The sequence below is a fragment of the Nesoenas mayeri genome (genome assembly GCF_963082525.1).
Source record: "Nesoenas mayeri genome assembly, chromosome: 5".
NCBI classification, from domain to species: domain Eukaryota; kingdom Metazoa; phylum Chordata; class Aves; order Columbiformes; family Columbidae; genus Nesoenas; species Nesoenas mayeri.
Window position 1 is genome coordinate 63,654,627 of NC_137548.1, and position 20,888 is coordinate 63,675,514.

Here is a 20,888-nt window from a genome sequence, read left to right on the forward strand (position 1 = left end):
ATCTGCACGCAACATCGGAGCATAAAAACGACAGTTTTTTCCTCCTGGAAGCGTGTGGAGGTGGCCTTTCTGCATACAAAAGTGGAAAGACAACTCAACAGCCACACCATTTTCAAACACAGCTGCAATGTGTGCAATGTGATGTGTTCTTAGTGCTGCTGCTTTCTCTTTGAATTTAGAATTTTTGGTTTTCAACTAGAAGGATAAATTAATGACACTGATGTGCAAATCTTAAACTGCATAGTAGATATTAAGCAGCCATAGACCCCTTTTTTGGGGTAGGACCACATCCACAATCTCAACAAGAGACTAGGACAAACCTGACAAAACAGTAAGCCTGAAAGATCATTTACATCAAGTTATGGCCACAAAGGCAACAATTGCTCTTTTCTTCAGAGGCATTACAGATGGAGCTGAGCAATCAGAAGCTGTAGAGTAGTGGATTTCATGTAAGTTGGTTTTAGTCATGCCCTTGCTGTGTGAAAGTTCACAGGTAATTTTCTATTTTCATTACGCTGTTAGTATCTTCATGAAGATCATGAAAATTTGTTGCCTTCTTGTTAAACCAGACTGGCCAAATTTTTAATTTATCTCCACATTCCTGAGTGCCAATTTTCCTCGATGCTCACCACAGACCAGTTACAGGTAAGGCTCTTCATTTTCTTCATTGGAAGCATCTATTTTCCGGTTCCCACCAAAGCCTGCAACTGTCCTGCCCAGCAAGAACACAAATACACGCCGCGAATTTCATGCACTGACGCCAGACTCTGACTTCATTTTGTAACTATGCTCTTCGATTTCCAAACAGTGTTTTTGTTGCAGCACGGTAGTGACTAAGGCCATTCATGGTGATACTGTTTCCCGTTCTTTTTCCTTTCCCTCTGCAAATGCTCCAGTTCAGCCTCATACATCATTTCCTGGACTAAGTATTTCTCTCTCCTCATTCTGTCGCACAAGTCTTTGGGCATGTCTGGAATCAGGTAGGCAATGAAAGACTTTATTCCAAAAACAAGGTGCTGAAAAGAAAAACCAAAAATAATTGCTTCAAGGATGCAGAAATATTCATTTTTAGGACCACATTTTAGGGCTTAAAAGTCTGTGGTGAAACTGGAACTGAGATTCGATTCATGACTGAAAAGCAACTCCTATGTTTTTTATTATATACATACGCATATATGGGAATAAATAAGCAGTCTATCAAAAATGTGAAAATGCTCAAGTCTTCTGAAAAGTAAAACTGAGGGTATAGCAAGTGACCTACATTAAGATGCGACCACAGCATATGCTCGTCTGAATGACAACAGCAAACACCACCTATGAGCAGTCTTTAATCAAAGAAACTAACCAAATTCCTGGACAGTATGTAATATGTTCTTCAAGGTCAGTACACATATTTCTACTTTTACATTCGGCTACAATCATGTATCATTTTTCTGACACACATTCTAATTTGTAATAACCGCACTTCATGTACATATAAGTTTCATTTCTTCTTTTTCAATAAAACATGGGAAATTTGGTTGGGAACTTACATGATTTATAAGACAACTGTTAAATAAATGCAATTTAGAAGGGACTCTAAGATCTGTTCAAGCTCTGTAAATTCAGTTTGAAGTGGCAGATTAACAACAGTTTGAGGAGGGCAATTTTTTTCCCCTCTCGCTTGACTGTAATGAATAAGCAGTTGATGATACTGACATTTTTTTATGGGACTACTGTAAAAAAATCAACTCAGACTCTAAAGAGGTAAAAAGGAATTGTTCCTTCCCATGACTAACCTCAAATACTATGATGAAGGCCAGTCGCGCTGCCAGGACATGCCAGAACTGCAAAGTGAATTCATAAGGAGTTGAACTCCATGGTGGGGCTCTGTAATCTCTATACCTGTACAAGAAAGAAAAAAACAGTAAGTTAGTCCATGGTCAAAAAAATGAACATATTGAAGAGCTCTCTGGCTTATCCCAGACCTGGCTAAAAGGAGAGAAACGGAACGGAAAGCATACTTCAAGAATAATTAAACAGGAAAGCAGAAGAATAGTCCACAATACAGACAATTAAACAGGGCTGCTTATAAGATGGTACTTTTTGCTTACAAAAATCCAGAGGAAACAATTTCCTTTGTTGTTACAAAGAAGACACCTTGGAGTGTTAAGTTCAAGTGTGTTGACTCTAAATTGGTTCTTGTCTTTGCGTATAAGCAGTTGAGATTCTCCAGACAAAGCTTGCACAAATGTAACCTGATTCTGCAACTTCTCAGTCAATTCAAGCTCCCACTGTAAAACTAAGTCTGCAACCAGAAGGGGTGCACTCATGTAGTGTCATATTTAATTTTTATGCTGAATTTCTCGTATTTATCTTGCGATCTTGATTCTGTTTGCGATCTTGACCTTGGTTAGAGCCACAACAAAAATGTTAACCGCATATTTTAATGAATAGATCTCAGAATGCTTAACTAAAATGAAATGAGAATTTTTACCTTTCTTGGCAGCTGGAGAAACTTTGAAATGAAGTAATTCATAGAGGTACGAAAGATACGGCTTGCAAGAGTCCTGGAAAAACTTTGAACATGTATTTCCAGTGTGTTAGTATTGCATCCTTCTGTAAGTATTTGTACCTGAGACTCCCATGTTGAACGAACTTGAACTCCAATGCTTTTCCAGGCTAAATAAAAACTATGCTGCCAGTAATTTCAGCACTGACTTTCAATTTAACGTCTGTATTAACATCTATGCCTGTACTATGAGAAGGGAGAACATCAAAACATACCGGCAGTATCCTGAGTATCCCATCCCAAGTTCACTCAGATCAAATACTGACAAACTGCTGTTGACATATCCTTTTAAGCATCTGAAAGGAAAATACATATAATGAGGACTTTCTTCATAAAGTGTTTAGATAGTATAGATTCTGTATGTAAACATATTCTGCTATCACATATCATTAGCATACTATTTCATTTGCTTATCACGACAAAAAAATTCTAAAATTTTAAACAGATAAGCAAAGTTTTATTGGAAAGAAACAAATAACATCTGTTTCAGGGACAAGACTGCTTAAAAATGTATTTTCAGTACTTTTCATGCTTTTGCTTCTCATCTACCAGCAGATATAAACCAAAAATTGTTGCTATAGTGTTCTTCACTGTCTCCTAAAATTACTGAACTTAGAAAGATGGCCAGAGAAGTAGAGAGGAGAATAATTTAACATTCTTGCAAAATCTACACCAATTATGCAACATATATCCAAAAATGACAAATGAATCAAAGAATTTTCACCATCAGTAAAATGAACAGTGCATATATAGCAAATAGCCACCTTAAAGGCAACAAATTTTTAGTATTTATGACAGAAATCACATAAATACATTGAATCGTGACTGTACAAGTGAATTTTTTGTCTGTTCCCGGGAAACCACAGACACATAAGACATTCCATCTTCTTGGAAATCTGTTCTGTAATTTACCAAAGGGCCTTCTGAAAGGCAAAGAACATTTAAAAAGAGATGCATCAGGAAACCTATTATACTTACTGAACCTTCAGGTTTGCTGTGACACCCCAACTCACTACCAGCAAAAGAAGAAATAGAATTACACAGTTCTCTATTAGATGGGTAGTACACATTAAGCACTAACATTTTTCTGCTATTTGTCTCTTTTCATCCTATCCTGCCTCATTCTTTTTGCCCTTAAATTCTCTCTCTGTGTGACACCACGGGAAGAGTAAATCTCTATTTTGAATGATTAGAGATGGAGCAATGAGGGAAGGAAGGACAGAGCCCTGCGGTTTGGGCTGAGCCACAGGCTGTGAAGGCAGCGGCACTGGCTTGCTGGACAAGCCTTGATGCTTTCACTTAGCCTTCCCCCTGTGCTATAAAGAAGATAAGTTGTGCTTATGAGATGTGCTACAGTATTAGCAAAGGATGTTTCCTTTTCTTGAGATAATCCTGATTCCCATATTAAAAAAAAAAACCAACAAAAAACACCCAATCAACAATCAAACAAACAAAAAGCCCCAAAAAACTCTCGGAAACCATCTGTAGAGCACTGGTCTCCAAATGAAAGAGAGGATGCCCCTGAGTACCGTGATCTGCTTAGATCATTTAAAAGGCTGTGATAGACAGTGGGAAACACGCTTGACCCACAGTTCAGAGACACCGGTAAGTGTCTGGAGAGAAGTGCAGGAGTCTGGCCTGGTGTTGCAAAGATAAGCAAGATACCTTGCTAGAAATTAGACTAAAAATGGAGTTACACTAAATATTGTCAATTCCAACCTTGCTAGAGCTTGGCTGAAGGCATTCCTGAAGAGAAACAGGCAGAGAAGGTTGCGGGTGTACAAGGATTAGGATAAAAAACGGTTTGGGAGCATATATACATGTGTGGGAGTGTGGTGGGACAAGACAGTCTAAAACTATTGCAGAAAAGAAAAACTTATCTAGAGAAAGCCTGAAAACTGCTACGATATATATTAAACTTTGTTGTTTGCATTTGGAACGGAAGATGTGATTTTCCACTTTTATAACTGTGGAGTTTGCAAACTCTCTGGAATGGCTGAGTGACTTGCATTTAACAACTGAGAAGGTTTGCATACATATAAAAGGTAAAATGTTTCTGATGTATGTTAAGTATGTTAACACAGGAAGATGGCAGCAAAAGTGTGCTTCCACTGAAATACACACACATATATAAAATATTTTAATTACTTTTCTTGTCTGTATCCTTGATCTGTACAGGGACCATATTTGTATGCATAGACAAAACGTGGAATGTAATCTGAAGTAATGGCAATAACAAAGGCGTTGGTGATGACAGCCAAAACACCAATTCCTTCCAGAATCCCATACCAGATACCTAGAAACAAGAGAAATGACAAAGTCACTAGTTTTTAACAGTCATATTAAGTCATACAAAATCACACTACTGGTATGAAAGTCATCATTAGTCATATAGCTTTTGATTCTTACTGAGAAAGAATTATTCAGTCAGACGAGCTAGTCAAGACCAAGCCAAGTCCCCACATTCCTGCCACCCCTGGCTCCACACAAATGAAATCTTACAATAGGGCACACCCTGATGAGAAGAAATAGCCAAGGAACAAAGCTATAACCATAATATTTGGTTATAAAGGCAAAATAAAAGATTTTGGAAAGAGGTTTCTTATTTTTCTTTAATTCAGTTTTAAACCAAAAGTGAATTTAATCCTTAATTTTAAAATTCAATTGATTTGGGGCAGAAGTTTAGACCTAGGGTTCCACAAATCTTCTGACAAAATAGTATTTAGCCTGTTTTCAGAATTCCAACTATTGTGATCCCTTATTGGAAATTGAAAGGAAATTTGAGGAGTCCTCTTCGCTAAGAAACTGAGTATGCTTTTGTTGCTTAAAGGGAGAGTTGAGATCTGTAGGTTACATTATCAATTTCACTCTTAACACACCAAATATTCTGAGGGTTGAGCTACATTAAAGAAGGAAATGCAAAGAGATGGCATCTGACAGTGACAGTCATTAGGTTCTCTCACCTATATCTGTTGCTCTGGCAGGCATAGGTCTTCGCCACTGAGTGACAAACTTGTAGGCATCCAACCTGATCTCGATGATATTGTTCAGTAATGCCAGGAGAGGTGCCAGTGGGAAGGCAGCCACGAAGATGGTGGTAAAGCCAAACTGTAAAACTAAACAGGCATTTCTACAGTTAGAAACTGGGAATCCAAAAGATCTTTTAATGTGCAACACAGTTTCGGTTTCTTAAGAAAACTGACACCTCCCTAAATTTGCTCACCCATCTCTAAGTATTCGTCCATTAAACCATGGAGATTCATAGGCTGCAGATTCCAATCTTTTTCCCACTGAGGTAGAGAAATTTTTTGCTCCATTAATTGCCCTCCTCTCTTCATTTTGCGTCGTGACCACCAATTCTGTAATAAACTTTATTAGATAAACAGTGCATTATTGACTGTATTTAGTAATTTACAGTCCTTGCTGGTATTATTTTGCAATAAGTGGGCCTATTTTGAGTAGCATTTGAATGTTTACTTAGGTTTTTTCTGGCAATATTTACAATATTGTGTAACACACAACTCAAACAACTTCCAAAAATTCTCTATTTTGCATTATGATTTTAATTATGTCTTTCAAGTAACATGCTAGGCATTGTACAAATAAGCTTTTCAGAATATAGAATTTGCTTGCATAGACTTTTTTGTAGGATTTACCACATGCATAAATAAAAAAAAAAGAAGAGGAAAGAAATCATGCATAGTGAGAACATTTTAAAATGATGCTTTGTTTTTATCCTGTAAAAGACAAACCAAGTAGGTGGAGCTCACTAAGAACTCTATAGTACTAGAACATATTGAATATTAGAATATCTCTACTATTCTTTGAATAAATCTAAAGATCTAGATGCTCTACAGAACATTTTCTTCTTGAAGCAGGAAAAAGTGTCTAAGGAAGCGTTGCTGAAGCTGCAGATATTTAAGATTGTTTTTTATAAAGGTGTGTAAAGGTCCTTTCACAAAGCAGTTTTACATATTAAGCAGGTAATAGTCTCACAGATTAAAGTGTTATATAAATGAAAAATACTATACAGTAATGACACAGGTGGCAGTTAAAGGCTAGCATTTATTTCTAGATATTACTGAAAAAAGACTGAAGATGGGAAAGAATTTTCTTATAAATATTTTTATTAACAGGCTACTATTTTTTCTCAAGCTAATTTAGTGTTTAGCTCTTGATGTCTCTTGCTGCTGAAAGGCCTCAGTTGCAAACAATAGTTTTGTCAACAAAAGACACTGGCTTCCCTAAAGGATTATAAGCGTGTACCAATATAAATTCTAGACAGAGTTAAGATGCTAATGGGCTGAGAAGACAGGAGGCCTGATACTTCAAACAGGTTTCTTCTTTTCAGAAATTCATGTCTCACAGCAACACAGCGCACTGCCCCCCATTCACAGAATGATTGCACATTGTGAGCGTAACCCTTTTTGACATGTTTCTCAAGGTCGAGACTTTGATTAAATTCATGTTTGATGAGCAACATTTTGCTTTTACTGAAAATGTATTCTTCCAGTTTCAAGAGAGCTGTAAGACTCTTAGCCCATCACTCTCCTTGGTAGCTGAGCAGCTCTGTTTGTATTGTGGAAAATGAAATCACAATAACCTATTTAGATGGGTAACATACCCTGAGAAGCTTTATCTTAGAAGCAGCAGTTAATGTTTCCCATGGGAATAAATTTACAGTATGTGAGATGCAAAAAGTGGAAACATTCTGCAAACGTGTGTTGTACTTGAAATAGTTATTTTAGCAAAAGTGGACTATTTATATTTTTGTGTTTCTTACAGCACGTAGGGGAAGAACGTAGACCCAGTTATATATTTAACCACAGTATTTTTAGGTCTCAGAGGTAACACTGAACACAAGCCCTGTGCCAGCACTAGTAGCAAGTCCTCCCCAGCCCTCAGGGAAGGTTGAGAATCAACATTGATGATTAAGTTTTGAGTGATAACATATGTACACTTGACCCTGCTGAAAAATTGTATGTGCTTTTGAACATTCATTTCCAGAGATCAGTGTTTCAGCTGTTCATTGTCTTCACCAATTAATAATGAGAATGAATTTCAATTAATGATGAAATTCTGCCCTCCACTCAAATACAAAAAGTATTTTTCACCATCACTACACCACACCAATATGTAGTCACTGTTTGTAAAGCAAATTTTAACATCTGAACTTACGGATAGCCTAGCTCCATGAAGTTGTTCCACATTTGTTTTAGAACCATAATAACTCCCATTTGCAAACACAGATCTATCAAGCAGCCACTAGGATGACACTGAAAGGAAACACAAAAGGGTCAGTATCTAAAATCAGAGAATTCCTTTAATTTTTATTTCCTCACAGATTGAATGGAAAACACCCAAGTATGTTTGGTGAAAAACACTAGCCTCCGATTACAGAAATATTAAAAGAAATATTAATAACAGAAGTATTAACACAGGTTTTAGTTGAACAACCCTGAGTCGTACTATTTCTTGGAGAACTGGATGATGTTTTATTAGACCACTGAATACAAAGTTATGGTATTTTTCTCCATGGCTACTGAGGTGCAACAGATGAAAAACTTTTTTTCAGAGCTATGGAGATACCTTCGGTGTGTTAGTGATATCAAAGGAAGTGCAATTCTAACACACTTTCACGCTAAATCTTGAAAATATTATTTTTCTTATTTTAAAATCAGTATTTTCACACTGGCAGAAACTTAAGAAGTTGATAGCGCTATGCTTATGTCCTCCATCCAAAAATTCCAAATACTCAGGAGATTCCAATCATGTAGAACCTGGTAGAGCCTGTGAGGTATTATCTGTAATATCACTGTTTGCTCTTCCCAAAGAGAGGCAGAAAGAACAGTGTGTCTCATGTACAGAACGGTGGAGAACACAGAAGGAAAAACACATCGCCTGTTTCCTGTCCTCTGCTATAAATAAGAGTTTACTCTTCACTGCACTTAGATGGAATAATAAATCTCTCAAACTGGACATAATTCACGTCCTTCAGCCATTTCCTTTTCACTCATGGAAATGCCACAGCAACACAAAATAGGATTGCTTACCTCTTCCAGTCTCCATCTGTTAAAAAGCTTGTTGTACTTTCCTGGGCGGCCTGCAAATCTGGAAAATAAGATTTCTGTTTCTCGGTGGACATTCCAAGAACACCCTGTATCAGTAGTTATTTCACAACATCCACTGAGCAAACTCATGAAATATAAACAGATTAAATCACACCGGCTTAAATCTGGTATCTGTAGGACATGATAGTTTCAGAATGCAAACAAGGACCACCATTTTGCAAGCAATCCTAAGCTTTTATTACGCCCAGAACAAAAATCCTACGTTCAGAGGTTTTAGATGTTAGATATTCAGACTCTGTAATCTACTTCTAAGAAGATAAGCCATTGAAATACGTAGGAATTTAGTGCAGTACAGGGATCTGCTTGCCCACGTGAAGTGTGCACTGGATTGCACCCTCAGACGCACAAGCATAAATTCACTTCCAAACCCATCCTAACAGATCTAACAGATTCTTGCATAATGAACAGAGTCAAAATTCTTGATGACCTCCAGGGACAGAAGAAAAAAAAACACGTTTGGTCCTGCACAGGAGATAACAAGATAAAAAGAAGTTTATAAAGTGTATGGCAAATGTATCACTGGATGTAACAAGCATACTAACAGAGTTTAGTTTTTTTTCTCAAACAATCTTGAACTGAAATTATGTTATAAAACTTCATAGAAGGTACCCTGTGGGTTCTGCAGGAATGATAAGTCTGATCATAACAAAACTGAGTGAAGATGAAGCTAGGTTAGACATGTCCGTATCTCATGCTCTGAGCTAAAGATCCACACAAAAACTGGAGCCAGAATTTCTGCCTCCTACTCTTGTGTAAGACCTGCCAGACAACATTTACTATTCATAGAAATGGATCATGGGAAATGCAACCAAATGGGAATAAGCAACAAAAAAATGAATAAAGCCTGTTAATGCAGGGTTAAATACACACCCACATTAAGAAGTGGTTGTATTTTCACGGGTTCTGAATTCACATTTAGTAGTGAAGTCACTTAAAGAGTAAACTTTTTACTGTCTAGTTTCATGAGTAAAGATTTCAAAGCTCCAACCTTCACATATGGTTAAAAACATGAATTTAGTGTTGGTAATTATCCCCAGAAACTGACTTGCATCTAAATTTTAAAGTTCGAACTGTCAGTGTATTTTCTTCCAATCTATAAAATTAGCAAGAATTACAACTTTTGTGCAAGTTTTCCTTTAAAAGCAGTTAGGAAAGATAACTTACCTGCCAAGAAAAAAGGCAATATAAAAGATGGAGCTGTTCAAGTTGACAAACTGGAAGAGGAACATTTTCAAGGCAAAGCTGTTTTCCCATTCAGATTCTGTTCGAGGGTGCTCTGCAGAAAGACACAATATGCATGATATAAACAGAAATGAAATAAAGTTATGCCTAAATTTGCTCACAGATCAATCAACACTAACAAAACAAGTGATGGTTTCAACTCATGGAGTTCCATCAAGATTATTGTTATTTTTTTTCTTCTCAAAGTGTCCAGTCTGCAGGTCACAAAACCACTGTCCCAGCTCAAGATTATGTTGCTTCTATGTGGAAACACGTTACAAGCCTCTCAGTACTGAATAGGTCAAAACTCTATGGGAAGATACCCATCCACTTCCTCAGGAGTTCTCTATCATAGCACTTGTGAAGTGATAAACATTTTATAATGAATTAAGAAGGAAATAATGGAGAATCTTCTTAGATGTGGTGTGTGTTTGTTTTTGTTTCTACCCCCACCCCCAAAGTATGTAGAAATGTATTAGGGCTACCAGTATTTTGTGTGGCTCTGCACTGTGTTGGATGTTTTTCCTTACAGTTTGTAGAACATGATTTAGGTCTGAATTATAACTCTGTGATAATGACTAAAATTGATGGATGTATCAACCTTGGAATACAGTATATTGATAAAAACTTTAAAGTACATATATGAGCTGTAAGTCTAGGCTGCCTGGATTTTTCAGTTAAAATATGTACTACTTAATTACTTTGGTGTAATGATGACTAAATTAGGATACAAATATACAGGACAGTAGCTTGGATATGGATAATTGTTCCTCAGAGATTAAGGTGTCCTTCTTTGCTTTGAAGTAAAACACCTTAGAAATTGGAGTGAGCTGCTGAGTTCAAACACCTGATGCTCTATCATGCTTAGTTCAAGAAGTCTTTTCTGGTTTTAATTCTTTCAAAATATATTTTGAGAAAAATCATCTTGAAAACCTATTTTTTTCCCCTCATTCCCTGCTCTGTAACAATATATTAAAAAATGTAAGTAGGAATACAAATCAGCGTGATCGGAAAAAATATTTTAAAATATTTTAATAATTTGAATAAGCTGACTATACATTCTGAATTTTCCTAAACTGTTCAGCTGCCTGTTGTCCGAAACACCAAAGTTTTGAGCATCTTGTTGAATGCATGCTCTTCAATACTGCAACCAGGAGAGGGAGCTGTTAAATCTAAGCAGTGAACTTGCTTTGAAACGATGACAAGATCAACTGGGTATTTTGACACAGGCTAAAAGAGAGCAATTAAGAAACACTAAAATAATATTTTCCCATAGTAGGAGATTTTAAATGTTGTCCTTGCTTTCTTGTTTTCTGTAAGCTAGAAAGCTTCACCTCTATGACTGAATCATGACTAGAAGCTTCAGTAAAAATTCTTTGTGTGACAGAATTAGAGCTACTTTAAAATTTATGACTTAACATTTTTATCTTGGACAATGTAATTTTATCTTAACCCATTTTTTCCACATGGAAGTTCAAATTTAAAACTGTAAAAACAAAACAAAACAAAACAAACCCAAACAGGCATTTTGGAAGAATGGGAAAAAAAAACTCGTTTTGTAGTCTAAGAAAGTATGTTTTGACTTTTGTTCCAACATGACAGTTTTTTCAATTTACACTATAAAACATTTAAAAAAAAAATAACTAGAAGAATAAATTATTTTCTTTTCTATTATTTCCTTAATGAAATAATCATATAATTTCTTTCTCTGGTATTTTTCATTTGCTTGGGGAAATGCCAGCATCATACTACGCACAGATGAAGTTTCCAGAAACCTGTTTTATGGAAATATAAAGGTATATGCCACAGCTAGCAAGAACCATACCACTAATAAAGACCTACATACCTAAGTCTGTCAGGAGATAGGCAACCTTTTCATATACCTAAAACAGAAATAAGAGACGGCGTAAGTATTGCACATCCTGCCTGTTGTGATGTCAAATCCAGAATAAAAATTTCCTATAAAGACTTCACTGAACTAATATTGGCCTGTTGTCTTTATCCATGTAAAAGTATGTGTGTATATGTATTAAATATACAGCAAAGACAAATCAAGAGCCAATAGATGAAATGTTCAGACATCAACAGTTCTCTTAATAAGCAGTTAGATGCTTATCCTCTAACTTCAGGAACAACCGTATGTGATCTATAAGTAGGCAAAAGCCTTTACACAAAACAATTTTCCTTTGCATGAATGTGCGTATTGGTGAAGGTATCAGCCTCCTACTGAAAACTCCCTTATCTTTCTATATACTGATTCTCTCTGGCCCCAAGGTAGTTACAAACTCTGAAAAATATTTCTTTGAGTATTTACTATTAATAGCAAGTTATTTTCACTAGTTTTATTGTGCTTATTCACTTGAATGTACTTTTTATGACTTAGAATTATCCTATATAATAACATAAATAAATACATGACAGTGTGTTTCGAAGAACGCTTTCTTATTGCAGCTAGTGCACAATCTCCCTAAAAGAATTAAAGGCCATTGTCTGCTGTGCTATTATTCCTTTTCACCTGTTTGTTCCTGCACAGGAATAGAAAAATGATAAATTACATTGCAGTTGAAGGAATACAGTTTATATCAATGTACATTGTGCTGCCACAGCAAATTATTAAACTTGCGCTGGTATATGATGGAAAACCTTAAACTGAAATCACGTATCATAGTGATTGAAGGCTCTGCAACACTGATATCACAGCTGCATTTTAAATAAGGGAGGAATTCAAAGCTATCAATTAAAAAAAATTAAACCAACAAACAAATAGCAAGAAAATTCTCAGCCAAGAAAAAAATGTAGTTCTATTGAGAGGAGAGATGTATTGTAAAAGGTAATGTAAAAAAACCCGCAAATTCAAATGTAGAAGGCAGTAGTCTGTAGCACTGTGATATGGTGACATAAGAAAAGATGTACAGTAACAAATTAGGTAGGCAGTAGGGAAAAATATTGACAAAAATATTATAGCATCAGAAGAGGTAAAACCCCTAAAATATGAGCTTTAGGTACTACTATATGAATGAGCAAGAGCTTGTATATATCTGATATACAGTAAACTTGTAAAAATGGCTATTTTAAATAATTTCCTCCTTTTAAAAGAGAAACAAAACAGAAGACTTACAACATTGAGTGACATGATGATCATAAAATTGATACAGACTCCGGTGCCAGATGTCGCAAACTGCCAATACTTCTTGATGAAATACCACTTGAAAGAAGCAAACTGCTCCATGGCTACCAGGCGATACACCACAACTGCAAACACCGCAGTGAGGACCAGGGAAATCTACGAATAGAGATATTAGAACAAAATAGGCCATATCTGAAATATTTTCCACTAAATTAATAAATTAACTAGTGTTTTAAAGACTGCCATTTGTTTTGGTGAGCAGACTTTGAGAGAACAGTAATACTAGATGGATGAATTAAAGCATTTCTTCACTGTTCTTTCACAATATAACTGTATTACATCTTTTAAATGAAAGAAACCTGTAAACAAGCAGTGAGACTGGGCTAATGAGCTCCGTCTATATTATGTAAATCCACCAGTCTTAATGAATGCACTCATGTCTTGCATTACTATTTACATCAGAATAAGATTAAAGACTACAATAATTCCAATATTATTAAGCATTACCATGAAGAATATTCCTGAGACAGACACCATCAGTCGGCTGAGCTTATCAGGGAAAGGCTGAAAAGGTTCAGGTTTTCCTGTGATGGGATTTACCCTTTCCACTTGGGAATATTTAGCTTCAAACTGGGGGCGCAGTTCTTCCTGGAATGACAGGGTAGATTCCATTTATTTCACTGAAGTATCAAAAATCAGACATATATGTGTTGTGAAGTAGGAAATTTATACTGATACAAATTCTTTCTTATAATGATGCAACACAAATATCCAAATAATTTGCTCTTTTGAAAAATCCTTGGAAACAGTGCCAGAGAACAGAAATCATAAGAGCCTTCCCTACTATTGTGAGGTTATTAAAAGGATCATAATATTGACTTAAACGCTGGTTTCTCTGCAGAAACTGATAAGAAAACTATAAATTAATGCCAGTTATGTTGGTACTTTTTGTGATATGAAACCATTTATTAAAAGCCACCAGCTTGTATTACACATCTATGGAAAGCTGTAAAGCAAGTAATGGTAAAGTCTCTATTGACTTAGACTGCAGTTAAATCACCTATTTAGTTAAATTACAGCTATGTTCACTAGTGATTTATGAAGTAATAAAATTATTTTATTATTGTTGATGCTGGTAGCAGAATGTTAAAGGATAAGTCATGCCTCTCAGAAAGATATAAAAGCTAGTTTCTGTCCCTTTGCTTGTCTTGGTCCCATTTTTATGCAGGATTCAGAATTTCCAGTACAAGAAGCCATGGAATTGAAAAGTATCTGTGCTTTCATCAGTAGTAGCTCCTGTCATCTGGAAGGGCAGTATTTCCACTCAATTTTTCAAAAGATACTTTTAATAAATGTAGAATTATAAATGGAATGATAATGCTAGTTGCAGAAGGTGAAGTATCCTTGTATGGTCTCAAGTATACTTGTTTATTCTGCAACTGGTGTTATAAATACAAATATAATCTGAATGAAAAATTCAGATTACTAGCATTCAATGTGTATTGATATTTACACTTAAATCACGCTGATAGCAAGATTTATTCCTCTTTAGCCTTACCTCTTCATCTTCCCAGTCTATGAGGTCCCAGTCATACGTTAATACAGCTCTTCGTCTTTTCCAAAACTCTAGGAAGACTGTAGCTGTGAAAATCATCAACTGCATTTTAATTGTGAAACAGAAATAAAAAAGGCCATGGAGATCTCAAGAAAATCAGCGATATTTAACATAATAACTGTCATCAGCCACTTCCTGTCTTTTTCCCCATAGAATCTGAAAACTATAAATAACTTCAGGATAATCACTGTTAGAATTGGAACACTATTTTACAATGTTTATCTAACAATCTTCTGTTTTGTTGGCTGCTGTATCTTTACAGAGGTATGTAGCTGGCAGTATGAGATTGTCATCCCTTCTAGACTGTCGTTTAGTTTTTTTAATTTTATTCAAAACATATATGTTTTAAAATCTCTCCTTGAAGAAACAAAGATATAAATACACACTGGTATCTATTAATAAAGAGCTAAATTATGATCCCATTTTGTTCAGTTCCAATCAAGACAACCTCCCTTCTTTCCCAGCTATACAAGCTTTATACTGGGTTAGCTTCACTACTGCAATATTTCTTTAAACAATTATTTCTAATCTATGTGTGAGATCACAACCACAATCCCCATGTACCTATTATTTTTGGTAGGCCCTATAAAAATAGGTACAACCAATAAATAAATCCAAGTTTCCCCAAAACTGTAGTTTGCCACTTAGGATAAGACACCTTTATTTGGTGGGATTCCTGGCAAAACATGGGTTTATCTGGTTGTTCCCTGGAAAAGAGTGATTTCAAATAAGGAGTGAGAAAATCTGCTTCCTTCTGGAGAGTCAACTGCTGAGAAGGAGGATTTTAAACTCAAATTGAATAGGATGGTCTCATGTTCCTACCTTTTTCTATATTTCTGTATTATGTGTAATGTCTTATTGGGTTTATATATGCATTATATATACCTATCCTCATTTTATACATACATATATATATATATACACACACACATATATATCCGATTTATCCATATACTATATTAAAGCACAATAACTAGAAGTTAGCAGAAGTTCACCATACCGTGACTCATAAATGATGGATGGTTGAATGAAAGGAACTTGTCCCTGAGTATTATTTCTAGGTAGTATGTTCTTTCATTCTTCCAAGAACAGATCTTGCCTTTACCACAGATTTCATTTAAGTTTCGGATGCTTGATTACTTGAGTAATCCGAGAGTGCAACATCCTTTTCTCACTGTCCTTGGAAGTGCCACCACAACCAGTGCAGCACAAGACTCAGAAACATTACGGAAGACACCACTTTGCAAAAGAAATCCCTTTGCGACACGGAATTCAGCAGCAACCTAAGGCCATGCTATACACAAAATAAACAATACTTTTCTTATGTGACAAAACACATAAGAAATACAACACATTCTGCAAAACACGGTGTTGGATATTCCTCTGCGTTACAGGCTGCTCTAGGAAGCACAGCCAAGATATCCGCTAGCTCTGTGCCAAAAGCAGTAAGTCTGTAATTGCACAAATGAAATAATTCACTTAGTTACACTCAAAGGTAAAAGAAATAAAGGAAACAGCTCAGTTATCAGGAATAAAATAATGAATTTTAAATCACACTGACTTAAAATGCCTGAGTCAGAGAAACTGAAACCAAGCAACTGAATTAATGTGAGTCTTCGTTTCTTATTTCCCTCAGTGCCACCACAGAAGAAAAGAATGAGAAAGGGCGAACTATTCAAATACACACAACTTTTTTGGATTGGGAAGTATTTCAGCCTGTGTAAGTACCAGCTGAAGTTTTGGAAATAAAATGAGGCATTTGTGGTCTAGAAGTAACACAAAACTGTGGACAAATGGTGTTCTCAGTTGTATAGACACTGATCTTACAAGGCTATTTATTTCATTCTGTCTGTCCCCTAAGATTTGAGATAACTTGCTTATTTTTTAAATCTACATCTGTCTCTAAGGTAGAATCTTCAGGCTCTAGTATAGCATGAATAATAGGCTGTAGTATAATATGACTAATCATAATAAATGACGTCTTTTATGTACACAAAGCACTTGATAACACAATGATCAAGACAATCATCCAGTAAATGAAGCAGGTGAGGCCCAATTGCTAACTATACCTGCCAACTAAAGCACATTTTCCAAACTCACCTGAGCTTTTAAAAAATGCTGCAATACTCTCTTTCACACAGGAGAATTCATGATAATTTTGCTTCACTACAAGGCTATTGAGAGAGCAGTGTCAAAACCTAGAAGTATATACGTATACATATGCAAAAAGCGTGTTGGAAAAAAAATAATTCACAAAACTACTCTTGTGGTGTAGACTTCTAGTCTCGATGACAACAAATAAAACATCAGAATTTTAAAATTCAAATGGATCCTTCCTGGTTTGCCTTTGTTTCCTTCTGCCACACTGTTCATGCCACTCACCTCTGATTGCCCTCCATGCAAACCAGCCCCTCCAGCCCAAATTTCCTGGTACTTCACTGACTCATCTCTTACCCTGATCTCCCAGCTCTGAAAATGCTAAGCCTTGACTTTCATCAACTACTGCTATAAAAAGAAACAAGATATACAATACATGACTAATCCAACCATTTGAACATGAAGATGAGAACATTCACGTTCTAACATTGCTTTGACCTGGCAGTTCCCTTCCACCTAAACCCACTGCTCCAGAGTTCCGGATAATTTACAATTGAGAAGGTCACACACAAGCCTCCACTTTCCTACAGAAAACATTATCTGGTGCCTCCCCTGCTTTTCCCTGTGCATGTTGCTTCACATTTTACAGCTCCAGTTGGGGTTCTGAATTTTCAGTCTTATAATACATGGTGTACTTCTTTTTTTTTGGTCCAGCATTTTGGTACAGACACACCATGTAAGTATTTGTTATTCAGTGCTCTGCAGTTCTGCCTGTTGTACATTTCCACAAGTTTCTTTCAACTCTTTCAATCCTTATTCAAGTCACCTACTGTTTACTGCCCTTGCACTGTCCGTACTTGCACTGCTGAGGAGCTTAAATCTCTAGGTGTGTACTCCACACAGTTCTCAACATTTCAGAAGACAGGTAAGGTGATGTTTGATGGCTAAGACAGACAGGAAAGATCAGTTGTGTGTTGATACAGGCTTAAGTAAAACAAAGGTTTGACACTGTCAAGAAGAAGAAATGATGAATGGCTGCTGTTAAATGCAACAGAAGGAAACAAGAAGAGAAAGAAAGAAACCCAAACAAAACCAAGAACCCAAGACTATAATTTGAGTGCATCTCTTTGGAATGTACTTTAAAACTCGCTATGTCAAAATGAACACTGTATTTATTTCCTCAAAATTATTGCAAAGAGTATTTTCAGTAAGGAGCTTGGGGCCTGTCTCCACTACCTTTCTGCAGAGTAGTGGAGGGCCAGCCAGGCCCTTTCTGAATAATCTGCTCCATTCCATCAGTTTTATTCAGTTGGAGTCCTTTACAGCAAAGCTATGCAATAAAAAGTCCTATGGATTTGGTACTACACCTACTACTGAGACACACTCTTCAAAATTGAAACCTATATATTTAAGGTCTTGCTATTTTCAAAACTATTCAAATAACCTTTCTTTTTAGAAAACTATCAGAAAGGCTTCTCGGCATCACAATGTGTGCATGCTGGGGGGAACTATCCTGTTAATCCCAGGATATCACTTGCCACTTGGTTAATGTTGCGTAAGATCCAAATTTGGACACAAATTTGTGGTTTGTTTTCAGATTTCATGTTCAATTTGTTAGATACATGCCCACCCAGCCACAGCAATAAATATGAGTTAGAAGCTTGTTGATACTCGTAGCAGAAAACCTCCTTTAGCAGAGTGCTGGTTTCCAAAGAAAACCAAGCCCATAGTATCAAACTCTCTCTTCCTTCCACTCAAAGACCACCCCGCCTCACACCACAGAATAAATTTACTTTCCCAAAAGGGATATTAGAAAGAGTAGAACTCCATCCATGTCACAGAAAGCCTTCCACTTGTCCACTGCAATATTTTCAAGAGAATGCCACTAGTTGCTCCCATATAAACACCTCCTGTATATGCCATAACCTCAACACTTATCTGAAGGATAAGTTATGAAATAGTATTTGCACTTGATTGCTTAAAAAAATTAAGGTGGAAACACATAACAACATTCCACTCAAACAGCCACACAATACTGAAAGATTCCTTACCACATACCAGCCTACAATAAATAGACATAATAAACTGAAGAATAAATTTTAAAAAATCACAGGTTGACTATATCAGCATATTAAAAGTTATATATGATATCTCTGGACTCCTCACTCTTAATCCAGTACTGTTTATTTAAAACCTAAATTGAGGAGTAAGAGCTGTAACAGTTAGATCCGTAGCTGAGTATGTATTCCAAAGTAAAAACTAATGATAACTTATACATGCAGAAAATTTGGATCTAGATTAAATTATTGCAACTGTGAACACATTTGGAGATAGGATCAGACCCACTTCTAGCAGCACATTTTTCTCAACAGAACTCCTTTTTCTGCTTTATTTTGTAGAAGACACACCTTTTCCAGTTTCCATCTCACAAAGTATACTGGAGGAAACTCTGCAATAATAATAAGCTATCTGTTGTCAAATTAATAGTTGCATAGCAGACGGAACAATAGATTCTATAGTTTACAGCAAACACTCACCCTTCTGAAGCATCGGTTCAAAGACTTTCAAAGGATTAAGCAATAAGCACTGCCTGCCCACTTTACCGTAAATACTGCAATTTCTGTGGACTCTGTAAGGACAGAGCTCGGTCACGGCGACAGTGAGTTCGGTGGGGCTGGTTCCTGGAGGGAAGGGCTGTCCCACCTCACCTGGACTGCGTGTCCTCCACCGCTGTCACGCTGCCACCTTTATTGTCCCTGCGCTCCCCTCTTCCCTCCAGACTAAGTGCACTCAGGGCCAGAGCGGTATTTCAACAGGTTCTTGCGTATTTTGTAGAGCTCCAAGGTAAGTCTGAGGTGTTTTTAATGCTTGTTAGTGGATCTGATTAATAATCTTTTATATAGCGTATGGGGTGCCAATCAGTGCCATTGCAGCCAAATTCTTCTTGAGTGTATTTCTGATAAAATACTTGAAAAAAACCCTCACATTTTGTGATTCAAACATTGAAGCAGAGAAGTAGCAACCATAAATAATGACAGTATTTCACTCAAATTCATATTTTTCTGTAGTGGATATTTATGCTCCTTATCAAGCAAGCACAGAATTTCTCTCGGAGTCAGTTCAGAACCCATTTTAAACTCTGGGGAGTTCTTGAGGTGGTAAAGTATTCTGTGTATGCCTCTTTATACCAATTTCTGTAAGGAAAGGTATTGCTACATTGTTATTGCTTCTGCTGAGTTTAGTTGTATGGAAAATGAACAGGAAATACACACTCAGGAAGCTTGGCCAGTGCGCTCATAACTTGTCAGTAACAGAGAGGAAAAATTAAATTAATTATAGAATACAATTCATATTCATTTCCTCTTTGGAGTTCACTAAAAGCTTACAAATTATTTTCTCAGTACAAAAACCAAAATACATTTAAGCTTGAAAATTTATTATTCATTGCTCATTAAATTTAGAAGCATCTCATCCTTGGAGAGCAAATCTGAATTTTAGAGTAAAGAGGCCACAAAATCAAAAATCCAATAAGTTTCTGGGTCCGCCCTTTGTTATTATCTCTTTCTGAATTCTAGAAGATAAACTCTCTGTATCTTGGTTTATATTTTTCCATCTATTTTTGGATCACTAACGTAAAGGTAAAAATAATCTGCTTTATGAAGCATAAAAGGCATAGTAACCATGAAAGCTCTGCCAATGTTAACATGTTACTCCAAACCACAAGAAACAAAGAAGTGCCATTAATAATTTGCTCATCGTGGCACCGTTTACTACGTAAAGTACTTTCTAACCATTACTCTAAGGCAGAAAAGTGGTGCAAGGTTTGATTTGCTGACATTCGAAAGAATGCCCTTTGAATTTACAGGTTTGTAGACTGTGTCATCTACCCACAAGAACAAGATGAAATGTTTATTTTCTTGACAGTTGAAGAGGTATTGCAGACATTACTGTCACTAGCAGGTGCTGTGTTGTGTTCAGGAAATACACGTTGCAATTACTCTATCATGCCAAAAATCTATTTTTAAGTACTTACTATGCCACTGGATATATATTTATATGAAAATTGCTACACAAGAATTTATTAGGATTTTTTTTTTTCTCTGTGTTGCTGAAGTATTCAGCACAAATCTGATCACTTTGAGTAGA

The 20,888-nt window shown here is 36.2% G+C and overlaps 1 protein-coding gene across 2 annotated transcripts in view; it reads right to left on the reverse strand.

The window, feature by feature from the left end:
- Positions 1–833: 833 nt before the first annotated feature.
- Positions 834–20,888, reverse strand: part of ANO3 (anoctamin 3) — a gene marked incomplete at both ends in the record, with an annotated part of 176,429 nt that continues 156,374 nt past the window's right edge. For both annotated transcript variants that reach the window (XM_080345611.1, XM_080345612.1), the window contains 13 exons: positions 834–1,016; positions 1,779–1,884; positions 2,767–2,847; positions 4,700–4,847; positions 5,515–5,667; positions 5,775–5,920; positions 7,730–7,827; positions 8,605–8,662; positions 9,847–9,958; positions 11,750–11,786; positions 13,022–13,186; positions 13,538–13,678; positions 14,589–14,671. In XM_080345611.1, coding sequence (XP_080201737.1) covers positions 834–1,016; positions 1,779–1,884; positions 2,767–2,847; positions 4,700–4,847; positions 5,515–5,667; positions 5,775–5,920; positions 7,730–7,827; positions 8,605–8,662; positions 9,847–9,958; positions 11,750–11,786; positions 13,022–13,186; positions 13,538–13,678; positions 14,589–14,671 — 1,511 coding nt within the window. The remainder of the gene's footprint in view (positions 1,017–1,778; positions 1,885–2,766; positions 2,848–4,699; positions 4,848–5,514; positions 5,668–5,774; positions 5,921–7,729; positions 7,828–8,604; positions 8,663–9,846; positions 9,959–11,749; positions 11,787–13,021; positions 13,187–13,537; positions 13,679–14,588; positions 14,672–20,888) is intronic.